The sequence below is a fragment of the Plutella xylostella genome, chromosome 26, assembly GCF_932276165.1.
Source record: "Plutella xylostella chromosome 26, ilPluXylo3.1, whole genome shotgun sequence".
In the NCBI taxonomy this organism is placed as follows: Eukaryota; Metazoa; Arthropoda; class Insecta; order Lepidoptera; family Plutellidae; genus Plutella; species Plutella xylostella.
In genome coordinates, this window is record NC_064006.1 from 53,192 (window position 1) to 75,791 (window position 22,600).

At 43.1% G+C, this 22,600-nt stretch overlaps 1 protein-coding gene across 4 annotated transcripts in view; it reads right to left on the bottom strand.

Moving 5' to 3' along the window:
* LOC105392697 (dedicator of cytokinesis protein 1-like) overlaps positions 1–22,600 on the bottom strand; it is an 80,580-nt gene that overhangs the window by 3,296 nt on the left and 54,684 nt on the right. For 2 of the 4 annotated variants that reach the window (XM_048630698.1, XM_048630696.1), the window contains 14 exons: positions 21,853–21,953; positions 21,194–21,311; positions 20,569–20,677; positions 19,510–19,532; positions 19,306–19,410; positions 18,058–18,193; positions 16,324–16,470; positions 15,318–15,407; positions 7,579–7,743; positions 7,132–7,278; positions 6,585–6,697; positions 6,132–6,238; positions 5,874–5,942; positions 5,228–5,306 (listed from right to left, as the gene is read on the bottom strand). In XM_048630698.1, the coding sequence (XP_048486655.1) occupies positions 5,228–5,306; positions 5,874–5,942; positions 6,132–6,238; positions 6,585–6,697; positions 7,132–7,278; positions 7,579–7,743; positions 15,318–15,407; positions 16,324–16,470; positions 18,058–18,193; positions 19,306–19,410; positions 19,510–19,532; positions 20,569–20,677; positions 21,194–21,311; positions 21,853–21,953 (1,509 nt within the window). Of the gene's footprint in view, positions 1–5,227; positions 5,307–5,873; positions 5,943–6,131; positions 6,239–6,584; positions 6,698–7,131; positions 7,279–7,578; positions 7,744–15,317; positions 15,408–16,323; positions 16,471–18,057; positions 18,194–19,305; positions 19,434–19,509; positions 19,533–20,568; positions 20,678–21,193; positions 21,312–21,852; positions 21,954–22,600 lie in introns of all 4 variants that reach the window. The other 2 variants (XM_048630699.1, XM_048630697.1) reach the window with 1 other exon arrangement.

A 22,600-nucleotide genomic window follows, 5' to 3' on the forward strand; every position in this document is an offset into this window, starting at 1 on the left:
TATAATAGGTAGTTAAATACATAACATAAAAACAACATTTCAAACATGCTTATAACAAATAATATAAAGAGCCGCCTTGGTAAATTCACTCAGGGAGCAGTAAAATATGTCGATATTAGAATCTATGGCATTGAGCAACCGTATGGCCCGGGTCAGGGGAGCCTGCCGGAGGAGGTTCGTCCTGCCATTCGGAACGTCAAAAGTTCGGTTCAGACGTCGCCTCAAATAATCTCTCGGAACCGTTAGGTTCAGTTGCTGCAAAATGACCGAGTTTGACTCCCTACCTCGCAGCAACTTGAAAAGGTATGAGACTATTGTCAGATCTCGCCTAACCTCCAACCTATTATAATCCACCATGCCCAGGACAAAGAGCGTTGGGTACAGCGCTGGATACCCGGGATAAACACCATATAGTTTCATATAATAGAATCTTAGAAACTTATTCTGGATCTTCTCAAGCATCAGTGTATACTTCGCTTCGTAGGGTGACCAGACTACAGCATTGAACTCCAATTTACTGCGCACCAGCGAGTTGAAAATGGTTTTTATTGCCGCAAAACTCTTGAACCCACTAGCCGTTCGTAGTGCAAATCCTAATATTTTGTACGCCTTTTTACATATATCCCCAACATGTTCGCGGAAGGAAAGATCAGACGTCATTTTCACCCCGAGGTCACGCACCGATGTTACTCGCGACAGAGGACTGCCTCCCAGAGTATACCGATGGTGAGCTGGGTTGGTACTGCGACTAAAGCTAATAATATTACATTTTGCAACATTGAAATCGAGCTTATTCACTTTACTCCATTCCAGAACTCCATCAATATCCATCTGAAAACGTTTTCGGTCCTCGTCGCAAGTAACCGGCGCAAACAGTTTCAGGTCATCAGCAAAAAGTAAACAACCAGACGACTTCACCACCTTCGGCAGATCGTTGATTGTTATAATGAACTGTAATGGCCCCAAATTACTGCCCTGACTTACCCCAGAATATGTACAATAGGGTTCCGAGACGTTTCTTCCACATTGAACATATTGTTTCCGGTCTCCTAAGTAGCTGGCGAAGAATTCAAGGGTTTTGGGCGTACACCCTATATTCGCCAATTTACGCAGCAAAACGTCGTTATCCACTAAGTCAAATGCCTTACGAAAATCGAAGTAGGCTGCATCTACTTGTATACTTTGATCAACCCACGGCGTTATAGTAGTTATAAAGTTCAACAGATTGGATGCAGTGCTACGACCCGAACGGAATCCGTGCTGTTCATCAGATACATGACATTGAATTTCGCAGTATATGGATTTGAACAACACCGACTCAAAAACCTTCGCAAAGGTAGACAGCACCGCAACCGGGCGGTAGTAGCTAACATCCGTGCCACCACCTCCCTTTGGTACCGGTGTAACACGAGTGATCTTCCACCTAACAGGAAATGCAGATTTTTCTAGGCAAAGGTTGTATATGTGACAGAGAGGGGCTGCCAAGGCACTGCGACAATCTCGCGCTAGGAATGGCGGGATGCCGTCCGGACCCACCGAGGTCTTGGGTGGCAGTGCGCGCAGCGCCGCCTCCACGCTCGCCTCGCGCAGATTGGCCTCGAGGTGCACTCGCGCCGCACTCTCCATGCCCCCCGCGCCCCCCGCGCCGCCGCCGGCGCCGCCGTCCGCACCCGACAAGCACTCCTGCACACTGAGCTTCGGGGGACTGACACTGTAAACAGAGTGGAAATACTTTGCGAACTCGCTTACGCACTCTTTGTCACTCAGAACCACCCCGTCCTTTTCAATCTTTAATTTATTTGAGGATTTACGTTTAGCCTTCACGAATTTCCAGAATGATTTGGGATCTGTAGTTATATTATTTTGTGCTTTTTCTAGAAAATGTTCATAGTCCTTATGTATCGTTTGCTTTACTAACAATCTAACATTAGAAAAACGCACATAATCATCCCGCAACTTACTCCTTTTATACTGCTTATGAAGGTTCGCTTTTAATTTAATATTACTTATTAGTAGACTCGAATACCATTCCGGATAACTAAACCTATTCTTTGAATCTACATTTCGTTTCTTCGGAACGCAATCATCCATAACATAATTTAACTTAGAATAAAAAATATTTAGTGCTCTATCTGGATCTTGTTCGTTGTGAAGGTCAGTCCAATCAATTTTAATTAGAGAAGAATACAATTTGGGGAAATTAGCCTTATAAAAATTCCAAGCAGTACAAAAAGGAGTATCGGTGGAGTTAAAGTCGGAAGTGGGGGGCGGCGCGGGCGCGGGCGCGGCGGCGCGGGCCGAGTGCAGCCGCACGGACACGGCGAGCGGCGGGTGGTGGCCGTCCACGGGCACCAGCGGCGCGTCCGACAGACTCACCTCCACCGAACCGACGCCCTGTGTACACAGTACCAGATCCAAACATCGACCATTCATATTAGCGATTGTATTGTGCTGAGTGAATCCACAAAACGACTTAAAATATTCAAAATAATTTATGACTTCCTGCGGACTAGAATGTAAATTAAAATCACCTATTACTAACAGTGAATCGTACTTAGCCGACAATAGTTCTATACAATTAAATAACTTTAAATAATGATTTTCTAATGAATTAGGTGGTATATAGCAAACACATAAAACAAAAATCTGTCTTCCATTCTTAAGAATTACACTACAAACTAACTCAAATGGTTCATTATCGATAATAATGTTTTTAAGTTCAAGTTTTCTAAGCTCATAGGTGGGTTTAGCTACTAGCAACACGCCGCCCTGTTTACGCCCGTCATTCCGGTCGCATCTCACTATGTCGTGGGCGGGCGGCACGATCTCGGCATCAAAGATAGAATCATTGCAGCCGCTCTCTGTGATCGCATACAGCTCCGACGTGGCAATGGAGAGGTTGTTCCGAAAATGATCCAGCTTAGTCCTCAGCCCACGGACATTCTGATAAAAAACCTTAATTATCTTGCAACTATTAATATGCACTTTCTTAAGTGGGGGTCGTTTCCTTGCTTCTGTTTCTGGGAAACCAAATCCATTCACTAAATTCTGCATGTATTGGCCAGATATTTGGATCACAGAAAAGATCATATTTACTTTCCGGTATTGATATAATAAAAGAACCATAGTCTTTTTCAACTTTCATCTTTATTTTCTCCACTTTAATTTCCTCGGTGCATATTTTTAAGCTGTTTATATGGTTTAATAAATCAGTTTCCGTAGTACTCTTTCGCAGTCTCCATACATGAAGATGTTTTTTCCTTTCCAAGCCCTTTAGTTGAGAAATATTTATGTTTCCACCTTTTTTAATTTCTGTAAAAGTCTTCTTTTTCTTGTTAATAACTGTTTTCCATTCATTTTCTTGGACAATCGGTTGTTTTCCATTGGGCTCGCTCTTCCTTGCTACTATTGTGGACAAATTATCTGCCCTTTGTCCGCTATGTTTTTGCGACAACAAAGTCAAACCAGTGTGTGACTCATCGCATACCGTCACCGATGACGATGATGTTGCGATATGTTGATGTGTGTGTGGTACACTTAAGTTCGGTTTCTGTAAACTGTTACTCAGTTTGGCTGCATATGATTTGTTCGTTACAGGCGAAATATCAGAGCGAGAGTTCCCTTCCTTGTGATCTACCTTGTTCATGTCCCTAGAAAACAATTCCTGTCTTAGTGATGATATTTCCTTGGACATATTGCCTATTATTTCCGTTAGATGTTTAACCTCTTGTTTTAATGGAAGTATTTCCGCATTTTGAAGCTTCAATATAGATAATTCACTACGAATTCCTTCCAAGATCCCAGTTATACTATTATCTATAAGCAGTTGGGAATCCTTATCCCCGCCTCTTGGTGCCATATTTATATTTACGGTCGAGTCTTCTAAGGTGGAATCGTGATCTGTCACAAATGTGGAGTTCCAGCCTACTAAAGACTTTCTAACGGGCGTATGTATGTTCCCAGTCTTGGGTCTTGCACTGAGGCATTCCGGACATGTCCAATTATCTTTAAATTCCCTAGTGGAATTTTCAAATATCTTCTGCGTAATATTTATACAATTCAGATCGTATAGATTTTTACAAATCATACATTCCAAAAAATCCAACGAAACAATCCTCTTTTTGCAGCCGTTACATGTAGTTGCTGCCGTAGCCATTACGATATTAGTTTAAATAGCTAGCTAAAACTCACGCGCAGCATACTGGTTCGATATCAGTGCCACCGGTCGTTGATTCCACAAGGCCCCGATAAGGTAGCCCGGTGAGTCAGACGGCTAGACGAAGAGCGGAAGACGCGCCGGCGCCGCACGCAAGACAGGGACAGACGATGCACAGGTGACAACGGGGCAATGACCGACCGTGGACTTGACACAGTTTTCGATTCACAGCGGCTAGCACTATTGAGTTAAATCAGGATTACTCCGTCCACGATTCAAAGTTAAATACACTTTTTCCACACTTTTCAAGCACTTTGCGAGAGCTTCATAGTGATATAACTTTAAACCAACTTGTTGTAAGATTTACTAAGTTTCCGATTTATTTAGCACGGAGCGTACTAAAATAACAGTTAACGCACGCGCAGCGTACACGTAAGTTAGGAGTTAAGGATAGATAGATAGATAGATAATTATTTATTTTATTGCACACACAAACTGAAATTACACAAGGAAATGTACAACATAACGAATAAAAATGGCGGCCTTATTACTAAGAGTCATTTCTTCCAGACTACCTCGGAGGATATGAATTATACAAAAAAGATAAGTAGATTGAATACATTAACCAATTAAAACCCTCCTTCCTTCATTAGAAAGAGACCCGTGCCCCAGCAGTGGGGACGTGATGGGTCGTGATCGTGATGATGAATAGCACAAAGGAGGTATGTATAAATGAAATATAGTTAAATTAAATGGGTAGGTATATTAGATAAGAGGAGACTCCATAATTATTGTATTGTGATTTAAAAGTGTTAAATGTGAAATAATAAGTTTAGAAATAAGTGCCATTCTCCCTTGTCATAACTCATCACAATTAGTGAAGAGGTGATTCCATATAATAAAGATGATACAGTTAATACAGTGATTTATACGTGTATAATGCGACATAAATTGAGAAAGCAGTATCTGTCTCCTTTGTCGTTACTCAAACCAATTAGATAAGAGGAGATTCCATACAATACTGTGATTGGTAAGTGTAAAATGTGACAACATGAATGTAGAAAGTAGTACCTTCCTCCCGTGTCTCTTGTTGCGTCGCTTGGGCGAGCTCTGCAGCGTGCTGAAGTAGCCCGCGCCCGCGCCGCTGTACCTACACACACACAAAGTCAAATGGTTTAATCGACGTAAAATATTACAATTATTTGTCCATAGCCATAATATTAATCTACCACCATTTCACAAAGGCCCCGTCATTAAGGAGGAAAGAAATGGCGAAAAAACTTGACTTTGACTTCTCGAGTATCTTTTCAACTTTTTGCTTATATCTAGTACAATTTTACTTATATCCAGTACAATTTTACTCAAGTATATCCATTTCATTTTTTCAACAGCCAGCTGGGAGAACAAGACCACAGAAAAACGTATTACACTCTTATCACTAAATGGTAGGTAAAATCACAGGTATCGAATATACGGATTGAAATGTGAAAAGAGGGATAGTAAATTTTAAGCTAGAGCAAAGAAAGAAGCCAAAAATTATTGGTTTTTAACCAAATGGATAGCTGCAGGTCACTGATATTCAAAGTGACATGACTTGTATGCATTGGCGTGATTAAAACATAATCATCATCATCAGCCTATACCAGTCCACTGCTGGACGTAGGCCTCTCCAAAATCATTATGTGATTTTATATATTTCTCACTGGTAGATACACACCTGGCGAGGGGGTTGAAGGGAGTGCCGTTGAAGCTGTTGAAGCTGAAGAACTTGGATTTACTCGACGAGCTGAAACAAGCATGATTTATTAAAACAAACTCATTTGGCCCGTTTTTAATAATCCTATAATACCATAGTTATACAACGCGACGTGTGTAGTCTCACTTAATATTATAAACTTGAAAGTTAGTATAGATGTTTTTCTTTCTTTCACGTTAAAACTGCTACACGGGATATATAGTATTATATACTACTAACTCGGTGGCCTCGCTAGCTACATCCGAGGCCCGGGCAGCGCCCCCCGCACCGCCCCCGGGGCGCCGCAGAGACACCTCGCACTCCGCCGACACCACCGACTCCACGTCCTGGGGAAAATGGAAACAAAGTTACGAATTTATGACATTGTGAGTGTTATAAATAATCAGTATTCAGTAGTCAAGCAGCTATAATAGATGTCACTATCTTTCAGCCTATATCGCGGTATTAAGTTATCTTGTATATCAATAACCCTTTGTTCAATATCAATAAACTTTGCTTATACTACCAGCGATCCGGTCATAAGGGTAAAAAGCCTTTTCATGGTCCTTCGAGCCGGATCGAGGTGGATGTGCTCACTGACCATAACACCCTAGTAAAGCCACTTATATAGCAGGCGCTAGAAACCAGAGACAGACAGAGCTGTAGGTCGGGCGCTAGTAGCTCGGTACATACGTGCGGCGGGTAGCGGGCGCGCACGTGGGCCCGCAGCCGGTGGTAGCAGGACAGCAGGTGCTGCTGGAGCGCCTCCAGGTCCGGGGTCAGCCGGGACGCGTGCACTTGCAGGCCTGTGGGGGGAAACTGTTAGTTGGCTCTATTATCTTCTTAGCGAGTCGATGACATATTAAGAATGTCAATAAAATATGAAAGGTTCACAGAATTGGACAACTGATACTGCACCGTTCATCACTGGCCGTCGTGAAATCGCTCTGGAGGGTTGAATCAATACTTCGTTCTGAATATTAATTTTTAATAGACACTTTGATTTCACAAAGCTCACTTTCATTGTATAAGAGATATCTGAGATGTTTTTTGCTCTCTCATTATTTTCCATCCATGACAAAAGGCTATTTAACGACAAACAGTCATTTGTTTCAGTATTGACGTTATGACATCCAACAATTTATACGTGAACAAAAAGTTTTATTTTTATTTTTCCAGACACTGCTTATGGATTGTGTATATGCTAATGTGTCGATGGTGGTACGGTAGCACCTCATACCTTCATTGAGTATGGGCAGCTGGTCCACCACCAGCTCCCTCAACCTGGCCCGCAGCGCCTCCACGGCCGGGTCCTCACTCGGCGGCGCCGACAGGAACGCCTTCTCGTAGTTGGCTATGCCACCCTGCACCGCCGGGTCCAAGATACCTGAGATTGAAATCAAATTATGAATTACTAGCGGTTTCCGCGAGCTTCGCTTCGCCTTAAAAAGTTTTCCCGTCGGAATTCCGGGTTAAAAAGTAGCCTATGTTTTTTCTCAGGGTCTAGACCGCATGTATACCAAATTTCATTCAAATCCGTTCAGTAGTTTTGGTGTGAAAGAGTAACAGATAGACAGACAGACAGACACAATTACTTTCGCATTTATAATATTAGTTAGGATTGATTTAATTGAAACTGGCCCGGTGTGTGTGTGTGTGTGTGTGTGTGTGTGTGTGTGTGACTCACCCGTGAGCCGCATGGTGAGCGTGGACAGCGGGGCGTGGGACGCCCGTGTGTCGGTCACGAGGGCCCGCAGCGCGCGGTTGCTCTCGGTCAGCGCCTCCACGGCCGCCTCGAGCGGGGACACCCAGTGCGTGCGCTCCGACACCACCGGGAAGCAGCGGAGGATACCTGCGCGTAGACGAACACGGTTCCAAATATTGGCTTAAAACGATAGTTTATACGTCATCATCAGCCAATAATCATCCACTGGCCTCTCCCAAGGAGCGCCACAACACTCGGTCCTCGGCCTTTCTCATCCAACCACTACCCGCCACCCGCCTAAGTTCGTCAGTCCAGCGGGCAGGAGGGAGTTTATACGTACACGTACTGTATTAATAATGGTCACTAATACGCTAATACTAATCTGTCCCCTACACGAATGTAGCTAGCGAGTCACCTCTGTGTTATGTTTGAGACAAATAGGAAGCGAGGTTAAAAGAAACAACGTGCTAGCACGATAGCTGATTACGCACTGGTTTATTGATAGCTACCCGCTTCTCGCGGTACACAACACCCCTCCGCAACTAAATAAGAACATAACACATGTTTTCTTACTAATCTAGATTACAAGTTATCTTACAATAATAATTAGGTAAGTACCAACTTATACATATAAAGTGCAACTTATGCTACTTAATGTTTATAATTAACTTTGGGTAAATTTCTAAGGGTCATGGTCCCACCCCTTCTGGGTGGTTCCTGCACGGCAGGTGTGATTGGCGAACTACGAGCATCATCGTCAGCATCATAGAACTCATCAGATGGCCCCGGTGCTGGGCACTGGCCCTCTCCCCTGACAGGTTCCGAGCGCGCACATTCGTTGGTGTCAGGTGTGTCATCAGACAGCGGGTGAGTCACCGGTGCAGCGACGGCGGCGGCGGCGGGCGGCGGGGCGGCCTCAGTGGCGGTAGGACTCGGTGGCGAGAGTGGACTTTCTACAACTGAGGGCGAGACTATTTGCCAATCACTGAAATTATCGTCCTCTTCGACTTCCATGGAATGACCAGAGTATTTTAGTATTTGATTCTTATGTCTTTTAATAGTTAAGTTGAAACTAGGTATGTATACTAAATAGACACTTTGACCAATATTTCCTTTTATAACAGCTTTTACCCAAGATTTCTTATTCTTATCATACATGCACACTAATACTATTTCATCTACGACAAAGTCTACAATTCTTGATCCTTGGTACAATTTACATTGTGAGCACTGTTTATGAAAAACAATTTGTTGGAGGGCGTCGTCCGATGTTGGTGAATCTTGTGTAGGTACAATTAAATCCAACCTTGACCTGAGCGGGCGGCCCATCATTAGTTGGGCAGGAGATTGTCCAGTAGTTGAGTGTTTGGAGTTCCTATAATCCAGCAAAAATTGCTTTAATTTTAATTGAACCTCTTTTTGAGACGAACACGAAGCTATTATACTTTTAATGCCCTTTTTTATTATTTTAACATAACTTTCGGCCTGACCATTGCTAGACGGGGAATATGTTGGCGTAGTTATGTGTTTAATGCCGAACTGTTTACAAAATGTTTGAAATTCACTCGATACAAACGCCGTGCCGTTATCGGAAACGATGAATTCCATTATACCGAATCTGGATATTACTTCGTGTAGCTTATCTATAACGGCAGCAGACGTACACAAACTCATCTCAAAGCATTCTACCCACTTAGTGTAGGCATCAACAATGACTAAATAGGACTTAGAACAAAGAGGTCCCAAAAAGTCTATATGAACTCGTTGCCACGGCTTCTTAGGTAGCGGCCATGGTGTCAGAGGAACGCGGGGGGGAGCAGATCTGAGTGACTGGCAAATTTCACAATCGGAAATGAACGTTTCAACATCTTTATCAATTTTAGGCCACCAAAAGCGCCCCCTGGCCTCTGATTTAGTTTTAACAATACCTAAATGTGATCGGTGCAACTCATTTAGTACTTTAGGTCTCAAGGTCACTGGAACAATCAGTCTGTGACCTCTCATAAGGCATCCATTTTCTACTGAAATCTCATTTTTGCAATTTTCGTAATGTTTTAAGCTTTCTACACATGTATTCGGCCAACCATTCTGAACGTAATTATAGATTTGAATTAATTCAGCATCGTTGGATGTATGCTCCCGGACATCACATAACAATAACGGTAAATCATTAGATTCAATATAGTGAACATAAGTAGCCTTATCGCAGCCAGCTGTGGTGACGTCACGCGCAGCGGCGGTGACGCGCGCGCCGCCTGCGCCCTCCCCACCACTCGCCGGCCCGGTCGAGGTTGTTCCCGTATGAGCACGACTAAGAAAATCAGCGCAATTATTTTCGCTCCGTACATATTCGATACTAAAATTATAAGCAGATAAAAATAACGCATATCGCTGCAATCTATTCGCTGAGACTTCGGGAACACCTTTACTAGGGTTAAATATTGACAAAAGTGGCTTATGATCCGTTCTTAATATGAAGGGTATGTCGCGGCCGTAAAGGTATTGGTGGAAACGCCTTACTCCAAATATTATCGCCGTGGCTTCCTTCTGTATCTGGCTGTAATTATTTTCAGCCGGTGATAGGACTCGCGACGCATAGGATATGGGTCGTTCAACACCATTTTCAATTTGTGATAAGATGGCCCCGAGGCCGGTGGGGGAGGCATCTACAGTTAGAATAAGTGTGGCGTTCTGATTAAAATGAGTTAAAACTCGATCTGAAGCTAGTTCTGATTTAATGCTATTAAATGCCTCTTCTTGTTCCCTTGTCCAATTCCACTTAGCATTTTTAAGTAGGAGTTTATATAGTGGGCTCAATAGGGAAGAAGCCGAGGGTATGAAGTTGCGATAGTAGTTTACTAACCCAAGAAAGGATTTTAATTGAGTTACGGTTTCAGGTCGCGTGGCATTCACTATGGCATCTATTTTTTCAGGTGACTTGTGCAATCCGTTCTTATCGATGATGTACCCTAGATATGATACGGAGTCCTGAAAGAATGTACATTTCTCTTTTTGAAGGACTAGACCTACTTCACGAAATTTCGTTAGCACTGCTTGTAGCCTATCCAGATGCTCATTATCATCGCAACCAGTAATAAGAACATCATCCTGAAAAATAAGTACACCCTGTATACCCGATAGTGTGTTTTCAATCGTTCTTTGAAATATTGCACTCGCACTTGATAGGCCGTAGATTAGACGCGTATATTGGAATAGCCCTTTATGTGTGTTAATGCAGGTGAAGGGCTGAGAATCATCAGTCAGTACCAATTGTGCATATGCATTTGAAAGGTCAAGTTTTGTAAATTTTACACCCCCATGTAATTTTGAAAATAACTCCTCAATTTTCGGTAGTGGGTATTTATCAATGATGAGTTGTTTGTTGATTGATACTGAAAAATCACCGCAAATCCTTACACTACCATTGTTTTTTAAAACGGGCACTATAGGGCTGGCATATTCTGAATGCTCAATCGGTTTGAGAACACCCTGATCTACTAATCTGCTTAATTCGCGGTCAACTTTTTCTCGCAATGCAAATGGGACTGTTCTAGGTTTAAAATAGATAGGTTTTGAATCGGGCTTCAGATTTAAGCTAACCTTGTGTTTGTTAAAGCAGCCGAGTTTATTTGAAAATACTTCTGGGTACTTTTGAGTTAATGACTGTACAGTTTGATCAATCTCAATGTGATTGACCTTGCAGAGTTGCAGGTTGAATGCCGATAAAAAATTCCTACCCAATAATGGTGGGCCGCCATCGGCTATAATGTAAATATCTAACATTTTGGTTTCGTTTTCATAGGTCACTGGTAAATTTATAATTCCTAATGGATTTATTATGCCACCAGTATACACCTTTAAAACTAAACTAGTTTTATTTAATGGAATAGAGGTGAAATGTTTATTGTAAATTTTATCTGAAATAGTTGTTACGTAGGATCCGCTATCTATTTCAAATGCAATGTTTATGCCCTTGACATTGACTGTTTGTATCATAGCTTCCCCGTGGTGCGTACGAATACTATAGATATAATTACACATACCATCATCACCAACATCGGCAGCGCTGTCCTCCAAGTAGTTATGTTGTTTTACTTTACTGTTGAACCCCTTTTTAGTACAAACTCGTTTCAAGTGGCCTTTAGTTCCACAACGCTTGCAAGTATGGTTAGAGAATTTACAGTTATTTGCCGAGTGACTTGTATAACCACACACTGAACATGGCTTTTTTTCCTCATTGGAAGTTGAAACTCGGTGGATGCTAGGATCATGAAGAAGGGCGGTCTTATCTCCTGGAGTGTTGAACCTGGCCGCGTCGCGGGCGCTCCGTAGACTCTGTGCAATATCCAGCGCCTTGGCCAGCGTGAGGGTGGCCGCGGTCTCGGTGAACAGGCGGTCGCGCGCGGCGCCGGGCTCCATGCCCAGCACGAACCGGTCGCGGAGTGTCTCGTCCAGCGCGCTGAACTCGCAGTTGGCAGCCAAACTCCTTACACGAGCAGCCCACTCGCTGAGTCCTTCGCCGGGTTGTTGCATTGCACAGTGGAATATATGACGTTCACCAATGATGCACCTCCTCGGACAGAAATGGTCGTCAAACAACTTAATCACTTCTACATATGACAGGCTGGTGATGTTTTTCGGATGGCCGAGATCGCGCACCAATTTGTACGTTCCCTCGGCGAGTGCGCTAAGCAGGATAGCACATTGCTTCGTTTTGTCCTCACTTGCAATTGAGTTTGCCAAACACCATTGTTCAAAACGCTCCTTGAATACAGTCCAGTCTTGTATTTCATGGTTAAATAACGGCATTGCACCAATTAGCGAAGTATTTGCCATTTTACCGCTTTTACTCGTCGACACTGTTATGTTTGAGACAAATAGGAAGCGAGGTTAAAAGAAACAACGTGCTAGCACGATAGCTGATTACGCACTGGTTTATTGATAGCTACCCGCTTCTCGCGGTACACAACACTCTGACTAGCAAAAGCATGTACAGATTTACATGAAACTTTACAGTTACATCAGACTAACTTAAAGTAGGCTCTGTTTTGTTTTGACCCAGAATTGCTCAGCAAAGCTTTTCATTCCTTAATTTAGACAGCATGGCATGCAGATGACCTACATTTTCACCAAGGTCATAATGTGTATTGTATTATTGGTTGTAAAGTACATTATGACATGTATTGGTCGGACCACTTTCCTATTGAAATAAAATGTGATTTAACTGTAATTAAAATTAAAATTCCTATCACTGTAAATGCTACCAGTAGAGTGAGGTGGGGGGAAAGGACTGCTGCTCAAATAGAAAAATATAATAGAATGTGCACTGATAGTTTACGACAATTAGACTTTCCTGTAGAATTGAGAAACTGTTGTGATAATTTGTGTAATAACTCTAGTCATAAAACATTTATAGATAATCTGTACAAAAGTAATATCACTGCTCTAACCGAAGCATCCATAGCCACTCATGAGCAGGGTGGGTCCAGGAGGGGTGGCTACGTAACGGGATGGAATAAACATGTCAAAGATGCACACGGGGAAGCCCGGCTGAGGTTTCAGATCTGGCTGTTGAACGGAAAACCATCATCAGGTCTAATATATAATGCCATGGTAGAGTCTAAAAGAGTCTTTAAACAAAAACTGAGGTTTTGTAAAGCTAATAAAGAACAAATTCAGATGGATATTTTAGCCTCTCACCACCAAAAAAAAGATTTCCGTACCTTTTGGAAAAAGACAAATAGGTTGAGCCCAAGTCCCGGTTTACCCGTGAGCATACAGGGCATCAATGATCCTCGTGACATTGCAAATTTGTTTATGTATCAGTTTAAGTTGGATCCTCCTGCTTTGCGTAGTCAGCCAGTGCTCGATGTTGAGGAAAGTCAAGCTAAACCTCTGCTAAAGATCTCAGGTAAAGATGTTGAGACGGTTATTAAAAACATGAGGCGAGGCAAGTCACCGCGGCATGACGACCTGAGCATCGAGCACCTGCTGCACGCTGGAGTGCATGTGAACAGAGTGCTGGCGATGTTTTTCAATATATGTATAAGACACGGATATCTATCGGAACAATTAATGAAAACTGTAGTGATTCCTATTGTAAAAAACAAAACAGGCGACCTAGCTGATAAAAGTAATTATCGTCCTATATCACTAGCTACAGTAGTTTCGAAGGTACTTGACGGTTTGCTTGAGCGGCAGCTCAGTGGACGGGTGAAGCTACATGACGCGCAGTTTGGCTTCAGACCCGGGTTGTCCACAGAGAGTGCAATATGTGCGCTCAAGCATACCGTTAGGTACTACACGGACAGACGCACTCCAGTCTATGCGGCATTCCTGGACCTGTCAAAGGCCTTTGACTTAGTGTCATATGAAAAGCTGTGGTTGAAGTTGCAGGAGCTGAAATTACCATCGGAGGTGATTAATATTTTTAGGTATTGGTACTCTAACCAATCCAACGTAGTTAAGTGGGCCAATACGTATTCAGATGAGTACATACGAATATATATGAAATGTGGAGTAAGACAAGGAGGTTTGAGCTCGCCTGCACTTTTTAATATTTATATTGATCAACTGATTGTTGAGCTCAGTAACACCACGTCTGGAGGCTCTATAGACGGTCTTATGATCAACAACATAAGTTACGCGGATGACATGGTGTTGCTGAGCCCATCAATAAGTGCTCTCAGGAAGCTCCTGTGCATTTGTGAAAAATATGCTGAAAGTCACGGGTTACAATATAATGTAAGAAAGAGTGAGCTGCTGGTGTTCCGGGCGGGACGACGAAGTCCTACATCTGTACCGCCCGTAACATTGTGTGGCTGCACAATGAAGAGAGTCACAGAATTTAGATATCTCGGTCACCTGGTGAACGAGGATCTTCATGACGATGCAGACATAGAGAGGGAGCGTAGGGGGCTGTCAGTTAGATGTAATATGGTAGTTCGCAGGTTTGCTTGGTGTAACACAGAAGTCAAAGTGTCACTCTTCAAGGCATACTGCCAAACATTTTACACCTGCAGCCTGTGGGTGAAGTACACACAGAAAGCTTACAGCGCCCTGCGCGTTCAATACAACAACTCGTTCAGAATACTGTTGCGGCTCCCCAGGTTCTGCAGCGCGTCAGCAATGTTCGCCGACTCCCGCACGGACGGCTTCCACGCGATTCTGCGCAAGAGAGCAGCATCCATGATGCAGCGTATCCGGTGCAGCTCCAACAGTATTCTGAACACACTCTGTAATCGTTATGATTCCCCGATATGGCAGCACTGGGTGGCCTTGCATGTTTAATTTAAGTTTCTACCTATGTTGTTTTTACCTTGTTTTAGTCATTTAATATTTGTTGGTTGTTTGTTGTTTTTTGTTTTTGTAGCTGTCTTACTAATATTTATATTTTAAGAAATTTATGTAACTAACTTTTTATGGACTTACAGTCTGCAATAAATGATTTAATAATAATAATTATATAATATTAATTTTAAATTCTAAAACACTGGAAATCCCTGCACGTAACCCCAAATATTAATTTTCAATTATATATATATTTTTTTATTGCTATGATTTGACTTATTGTTTGATTATTGAATTTGATTATATTAATTATAGTATATTAATCGATAATACTAACATAGACTAAGGACACATTGTTACTGACACATTTTTATGGATTTTTTTATGGATTAATATCTGAAATAAATGAATGTATTTATGATTGTACGTACCTGGGAACTGGTCGCTGGTCTTGATGACGGTCCGCTCGAGCCAGCGCGTCGCGAACTCCGTGTGAGCCCCTTCCTCCTCCCCGCCCGACTCTGTAGAGGGTACAACATCATTGTAGAGATCATCATCATCATCATCATCAGCCAATAATCATCCACTGCTGGACATAGGCCTCTCCCAAGGAGCGCCACAACACTCGGTCCTCGGCCTTCCTCATCCAACCACTACCCGCCACCCGCCTAAGGTCGTCAGTCCAGCGGGCAGGAGGGCGTCCCACGCTGCGTTTGCCTGTTCGTGGTCTCCACTCGAGAACTCGTCTACCCCAACGGTTATCGGTTCTTCGGCAGATATGACCAGCCCACTGCCACTTCAGCTTGCATATTTTGACAGCTATGTCGGTAACCTTAGTCCTCTGACGGATAACCTCATTTCTGATACGATCCATCAGAGAAACCCCAAGCATAGCTCATATTGTAGAGATAAACACAACAAATACAGGAATGTGTGTTTCCTTCTTCCGAACTTCGGACGGCACGTTAAGGCGTGTGTCCCGGTGGATGCTTCGGCAGCAGTCGTTAAGCTTAGTCAGAGGCCTTTGGGCAGCTTGGAAACATCTGTCAGTCAAGCTTGGTTATTTGGGGTCTACCAACCCGCACTGGGCCAGCGTGATGGACTAGGCCTAAACGCTTCGTGAACGTTTCTAAACCTAAACGCTTTAGACTCGTGTGCCAGCAGTGGGTAAGTCATGGGTTCTGACTTGTGATGATGATGGCTGTTTTTAAGCTTTGTATAGAGATATTATGTAGGAACATATGGTTTTTTGTTGTTCGATAACAGTTAACTTGCATTTAAAAGTCGTTGACTTGATATCGTGGCGTTATTGACACTATGCGCAACAGCTGTGTGTTTTCTTTCAAGTGTCCAATAGGTATATTGTGTGTGTGTGTGTGTGTGTGTGTGTGTGTGTGTGTGTGTGTGTGCGTGTGTGTGTGTGTGTGTGTGAGAGACCTGGTCGGTAGAAGGGGCGCGAGAAGCTGAAGGTGTCCACGTTGTTGTGCTTGAGGAACTGCAGGATCTGCTCCGCCACGGGCCGGCCGGACAGCCGCTTCAGCTTCTCCTCGCTCAGCACGGGCTCCACGCTGTTGATCTGTATGACTGTGGTGTGGCTTAGGGGTTTATTGCGAGATTACATTTGGGAGGAGTATACCCGATTCGTATATAATTTGAAAATCATTTTAAACGACTATTGGCGACATATGAAAAACACGTATTTCGTTAGATTGTATAAGGATTACGAGTATGACCAATTTTCATTCCCAACAAAATGTGTCTCTTGAGGAAGATTTTATTTTTTCGTCTTTGTTGCGTTCTAAAGATAAATCCTACCAATCTAGGTAGACACCTACCTAGATACCATACGGTAACGTTTATTACCCGTTTACGTAAAAATTGACATTCACGAAATTTTGTATGTAAAAGCAGACAAACAGTATTCATACATAGTAGGTACTTCCAGAGTGGCTATCCCATAATTCCCAAGGGAAAACCTTCTAAGGCGAAGAGAAGTTTGAGTAACAAGCAAGTCAATATATGTATATATAAGTATATTTTTTACGTTTATTTTATGATATTATGTATAAGCAGTATAAGTAAGTATATATTCTAGTGTTAAACAATAGATATTAAACATTAAGACCTGGTTTCTCATGATTCTGTTAGTTACAGTCTCAATCACGGATTTGCTGACGACGCGTTTAAGGATTAATACCCTTGTTAATTGGATGAGTCCCATGACGAAAATCTAACTGAGCATTCATAAATCAAGCATTATGTGAATCATTCACTCACACTTCATTCAATATTCTGTCATATTCATTGAAATTGGTGTCTATGTCTCTATAATATCAAACAACCTCAAACATCCAAACTTTTTGGTTTTGAGATTGCCATGGTTACTATTTCTATCGAGGTTGTTTTTTGACATCCGTCATTGAAAATAATATCATTACGCCATGCCCTTTGAAAAACAATACAACGAACTAGATGGAGTGTCAGTGCAAAAGAAAGGACTCAACAAATAACACCTCAATTTCTAAGTAAAGTCTTATTTTAAAATATTTTGTTAGTAGATTTTTCACTTAATTCAATAGTTCTCATTAAGTCATTAGGTTTAACTTCTTATATCTACCTCTGTGGTCTAGTGGTAGAAGCTCAGCTCCATCACCCAGGGATCCCGGGTTCGATTTCCAGGTAGGGCCATCAATTTGTGTTTCTATATTGCGGTTCCAAGTTAGGTTAGGACATTAAATTAAAACTTTTATCTCGGTTTGACATTATATAAAACCCAGACAGTATTTCGCTTCATTTTTTATGTCACACGACATCTAGTTCGTATATTGTTTATCAAAGACTCTGTTCATTTTTCCATGATTTTTCCATCTTGAATCTTGACAGAATGAGTGACAAGTAAACAACCCGTTGCCTGGTTACCGGTCTTAACCAAGTCTTAGCGGAACCCCACAGCAGCAATCAAGTTTATCACCCGATCAAGGGAGTTAACCCCGTGATTTAGCATGGTGGGACACTCACTAACTTTAACGGTCCAAAATGTAACCAAACCGAGGTATTTTTAACCTAACCGAATGGTGTGAAATTAGGCCTAAGTTCGCCTATGTACAAATTAATTTATGTGCAATAAAGAATTTAATAATAATAATAATAATAACAACAGGTAAAGGATACAGTGTTCATCAGCCTGCGTGATGTCCTCGCCGGGCGGGTCGAGCTTGTTGAGCACCCTCGCGCGGGGCCACTCGTTGAGCAGCCGCTCCTTGAAGTCCGCCAGCTGCTCGAACTCCTGCCCGCGGTACACGAAGCTCTGCGAGAGAGAGACAGAGTAAGGGAGAGAGAGAGAGAGAGAGAGACACTCGTTGAGCAGCCGCTCCTTGAAGTCCGCCAGCTGCTCGAACTCCTGCCCGCGGTACACGAAGCTCTGCGAGAGAGAGACAGAGTAAGGGAGAGAGAGAGAGAGAGAGACACTCGTTGAGCAGCCGCTCCTTGAAGTCCGCCAGCTGCTCGAACTCCTGCCCGCGGTACACGAAGCTCTGCGAGAGAGACAGAGTTAGAGAGAGAGAGGAGAGAGAGACACTCGTTGAGCAGCCGCTCCTTGAAGTCCGCCAGCTGCTCGAACTCCTGCCCGCGGTACACGAAGCTCTGCGAGAGAGAGACAGAGTTAGAGAGAGAGAGAGAGAGACACTCGTTGAGCAGCCGCTCCTTGAAGCCCGCCAGCTGCTCGAACTCCTGCCCGCGGTACACGAAGCTCTGCGAGAGAGAGACAGAGTTAGAGAGAGAGAGAGAGATAGAGAGACACTCGTTGAGCAGCCGCTCCTTGAAGTCCGCCAGCTGCTCGAACTCCTGCCCGCGGTACACGAAGCTCTGCGAGAGAGAGACAGAATTAGAGAGAGAGAGAGAGAGAGAGAGAGACACTCGTTGAGCAGCCGCTCCTTGAAGTTCGCCAGCTGCTCGAACTCCTGCCCGCGGTACACGAAGCTCTGTGTAGGAGGAGATAATTGTAGAGAGAGAGAGAGAGAGAGAGAGAGAGAGAGAGAGAGAGACTCGCTCAGCAGACGCTCCTTGCTCTGTGCGGGGGAGACCGCATAGTGAAGAAGAGAGATACTGTTTTGGCCATTGTATGTCACCCAGCACCCTCTGTCGGCGTCACTGTGACGTAGCGTTGACTGACACAGGAGGCACAAATCAGTGTACTTTTAGCAATCTTATAAAAAGGGTCGCCCCCTATTTATATGATTGCTAAAAGTACACACATCATTAGAATTATCATAGTATTTTCGGTATAAATAAATAGTGTTAAACTTTTACCGGTCTATCATTTTATCAATCACATCAAAGTAGAGTACGAGACCCACAAAGATACATAGTCGAAGGAGACAAAGAGTAGGTAGTGAGGGCACGGATGGAGACGGCATGTACCTGTGGCGTGGGCGCGGCGCGGCCGTGGTGCACGACGCGGAAGTAGCCGGCGTGCGAGCGCGGCGTGCGCAGCATGCTCGAGTACAGGCACGACAGCTGCGTGTGTAGCTCTGCCAAAGCTGCATAACCTGTAATGCACGATACACATTATACTGTTGTGAAAGATATACTTTATCGCGAGTAGAGACACGACAGCTGCGTGTGCAGCTCCGCTAGCGCCGCGTAGCCTGCAACACGATATACATTATATACACTACACTACAGTAAAAGTCACATCCTAACTAATATTATAAATGCGAAAATAACTGTGTCTGTCTGTTACTCTTTCACGCCAAAACCACTAAACGGATTTGAATGAAATTTGGTATTCATACGGTCAAGACCCTGAGAAAGAGCATAGGCTACTTTTTTGTCCCGGAATTCCCACGGGAAAACTTTTTAAGGCGAAGCGAAGCGCGCGGGAACAGCTAGTTAGATATAAACGTAACGTAAACGGATCGCCTTTCTTTTTCTTTTCATCTGTCAATCAGGCGTACCACTTACGCCTCGCAACAGAAGAAAAAAAAGACACTCCGTTTACGGTACGCTTATATGCTCTGCTCTCCTTTAAGGAGCAATGTACGACCTAATAATCTTTACATAAACAAACATAGTGGGTACAGTGTGGCGCCACTCGATAGAGGCCCATGGCCGGCTAGTAGCTAATTTTAATAACAATTCTTCATTGTTTATAATACGGTATGGCATTCAATAGCCAGAAAATTTGTTAGATAAATAAGAGAAATTTAGGTATGAGGCTATCAGCGCAAAAGTGGCGTATCTTTCCGATACAATTGATTTTTAATTGTGTCGGCAATACATACGCCATTTTTGCGCTGATAGCCTCACAAAATAGTGATATGTATTACGTAACTTGGCTTATTAACTCCTCAAATAAATCTGGTGACCCCTGATAAACAAGTATACAACAAGCTGACTCTGACGGTCGAATGGCGTAGTGGTTAGTGGCCCTGACTGCTATGCCCAAGGTCCCGGGTTCGATTCCCGGCTGGGCAGATATTTGTTTAAAGACAGATATTTGTACTCGGGTCTTGGGTGTTTGATATTTATATTTAGTATTTGTGTGATATCTATGTATTTGTGTAGATATATCAGTTGTCCGACACCCATAACACAGGTTCTGCCTAGCTTGGGGTCGGATGGCCGTGTGTGAGATGTCCCCACATATTTAGTTATTATTATTTACAAGCTGGCGGTACATACCCCCGGCGTCCTGCTCGTACAGCGTGACCAGTTCCTTGACAGCCTCCACGGCGCTCTCCCACTGCCGCCCCGACTGCAGGAGAGAGATCACCTCGCCGTACAGAGACTCCTGGAAGTCACGTACACCGTGTTACAACAAGGGTATACCAAACCGAAAGGAAACCGTAGCGTAGTAAGGATTTTTAGGAGCTACAGAATTAAATTGCGAGTAAATCTTGACATAGTTGCTGTGTAGGTTTATTTTTAAAAAATTCAGGATATTCACGCATTTTCCCTGAAGGAATAGATGTCGTCGTCCCAACAAGTAAATATTTCTGAAGTTTGGAGCTATTACACTTTTGTACCTTTTGCAAAAGTGTAATAGCTCCTATAACTTGTTTGGACCGAACTATCTTTATTTTATCGCTTTCTTTGCTAAAATTGTCTTAACTAAGTTCTTTTTTTTGCACTCCCATACAATTTACTCCCTGTACCTCCTGCAGGTTGACTGGTAGAAAATGCTTTTAGCATTAAGTCCACCTTATTGTACATAATTACTTTTGTATATTGTGCAATGAAGAATAAATAAATAAATAAAATAAACTATGCGTGAACCGAGGCGGCGGCGTGGGACGCCCCGCAGTACCTTGAGCTGCCGCATGGGGGGCTCCCAGGACAGCAGCGTGCAGTGCAGGCGCAGCGCGCACGCCGCCTCCGTCCAGTGGGACGCCGTCCGGTGCGCGTCCGCCAGCTTGTGTATGTACCTGTGGGAAGAAGAATAAAGATAGATAGATACATAGATAGAATATTCTTTATTTGTACACACATACACAAAAGAAAATTACAAAACTTAAATACTAACAAATATGTACAAAAATGGCGGTCTTATCGCTTAAAGCGATTTTTTCAAGACAACCTTGGGGTGGAAGGATATTTTGATTAAAGAGGGGTCAAGTGTACTAAAGAGTTACCCCCTAATTCATAAAAAAGTTAGTGGATGCTTTAGCTATTGAACTGTTTTGTCCCTCTCTGTTAAAGAACAAATTGTTCTCTGTCAGAGAGTCACAAAACAGTTAAATAGCTAAAGTGTCCACAAACTTTTTTTATGAATAAGGGGGTTAATGTATAAAGATGATAAACCTCGTAAGAGGAAAAGGATTTTACCTCTAGCTGTAATATTGATGAGAATTCGACAGATTCGACAAATTGGTGACCCCGACGTTACTTTTATTCTGAATCAAAGTTTCAGAGTCAAAGGTTTTTTTTCATCGTCTTTTAATTTTTGTATTTGAAAATAGAACGAACCGTATGTACAGCTCTGTGCGCTGGATCTGCTGGTAGAAGTGAAGGATGCGCACCGTGAGGTACATCCGGTGATGCGTCTGCGCCGGGTCGGTGTCGCGGTACTGGAGACAACACATCATTCAATGCAACTTATTCACTACAATAGAATAACCCTCAAATTCATTGACATTAACAAGGTTGAAATGACTTTGAAACACACGAGTTTCGACTCTTTACGTGAAAAAGTTGAAATTCGTATAAATCACACGGTTAATTTGAAAACTATTTTAATCCGACACACTATTAAATTAACAATCGTTCGCTTGTCAAGTCTGACGTACTTGTATAGATCTGAAACATGTTTGACAGGCGAGCGACGCTGATTACGGATTATTACCTAGTTGCTAATATGTCGGTATTGATAACCCCACTAGTAATCTCGGGCCTTGGACCAACAGAGCGCCTATCTCAGCTATTGCAACATCCAGGCCTGCTACTCCAGTTTACTCGGGAGCTAGGCTGGCTGAGCTGAAATCAAGGGGATATGTACAAAGGTTCCACTCGAGAGAGCCATGTACAGGAACTTCACCCCCTACCAGAATAGAATAGAATCTGACGGTCGAATGGCGTAGTGGTTAGTGGCCCTGACTGCTATGCCGAAGGTCCCGGGTTCGATTCCCGGCTGGGGCAGATATCTGTTTAAACACAGATATTTGTACTCGGGTCTTGGTTCTTGATATTTATATGTATTTAGTATCTATCTATCTAT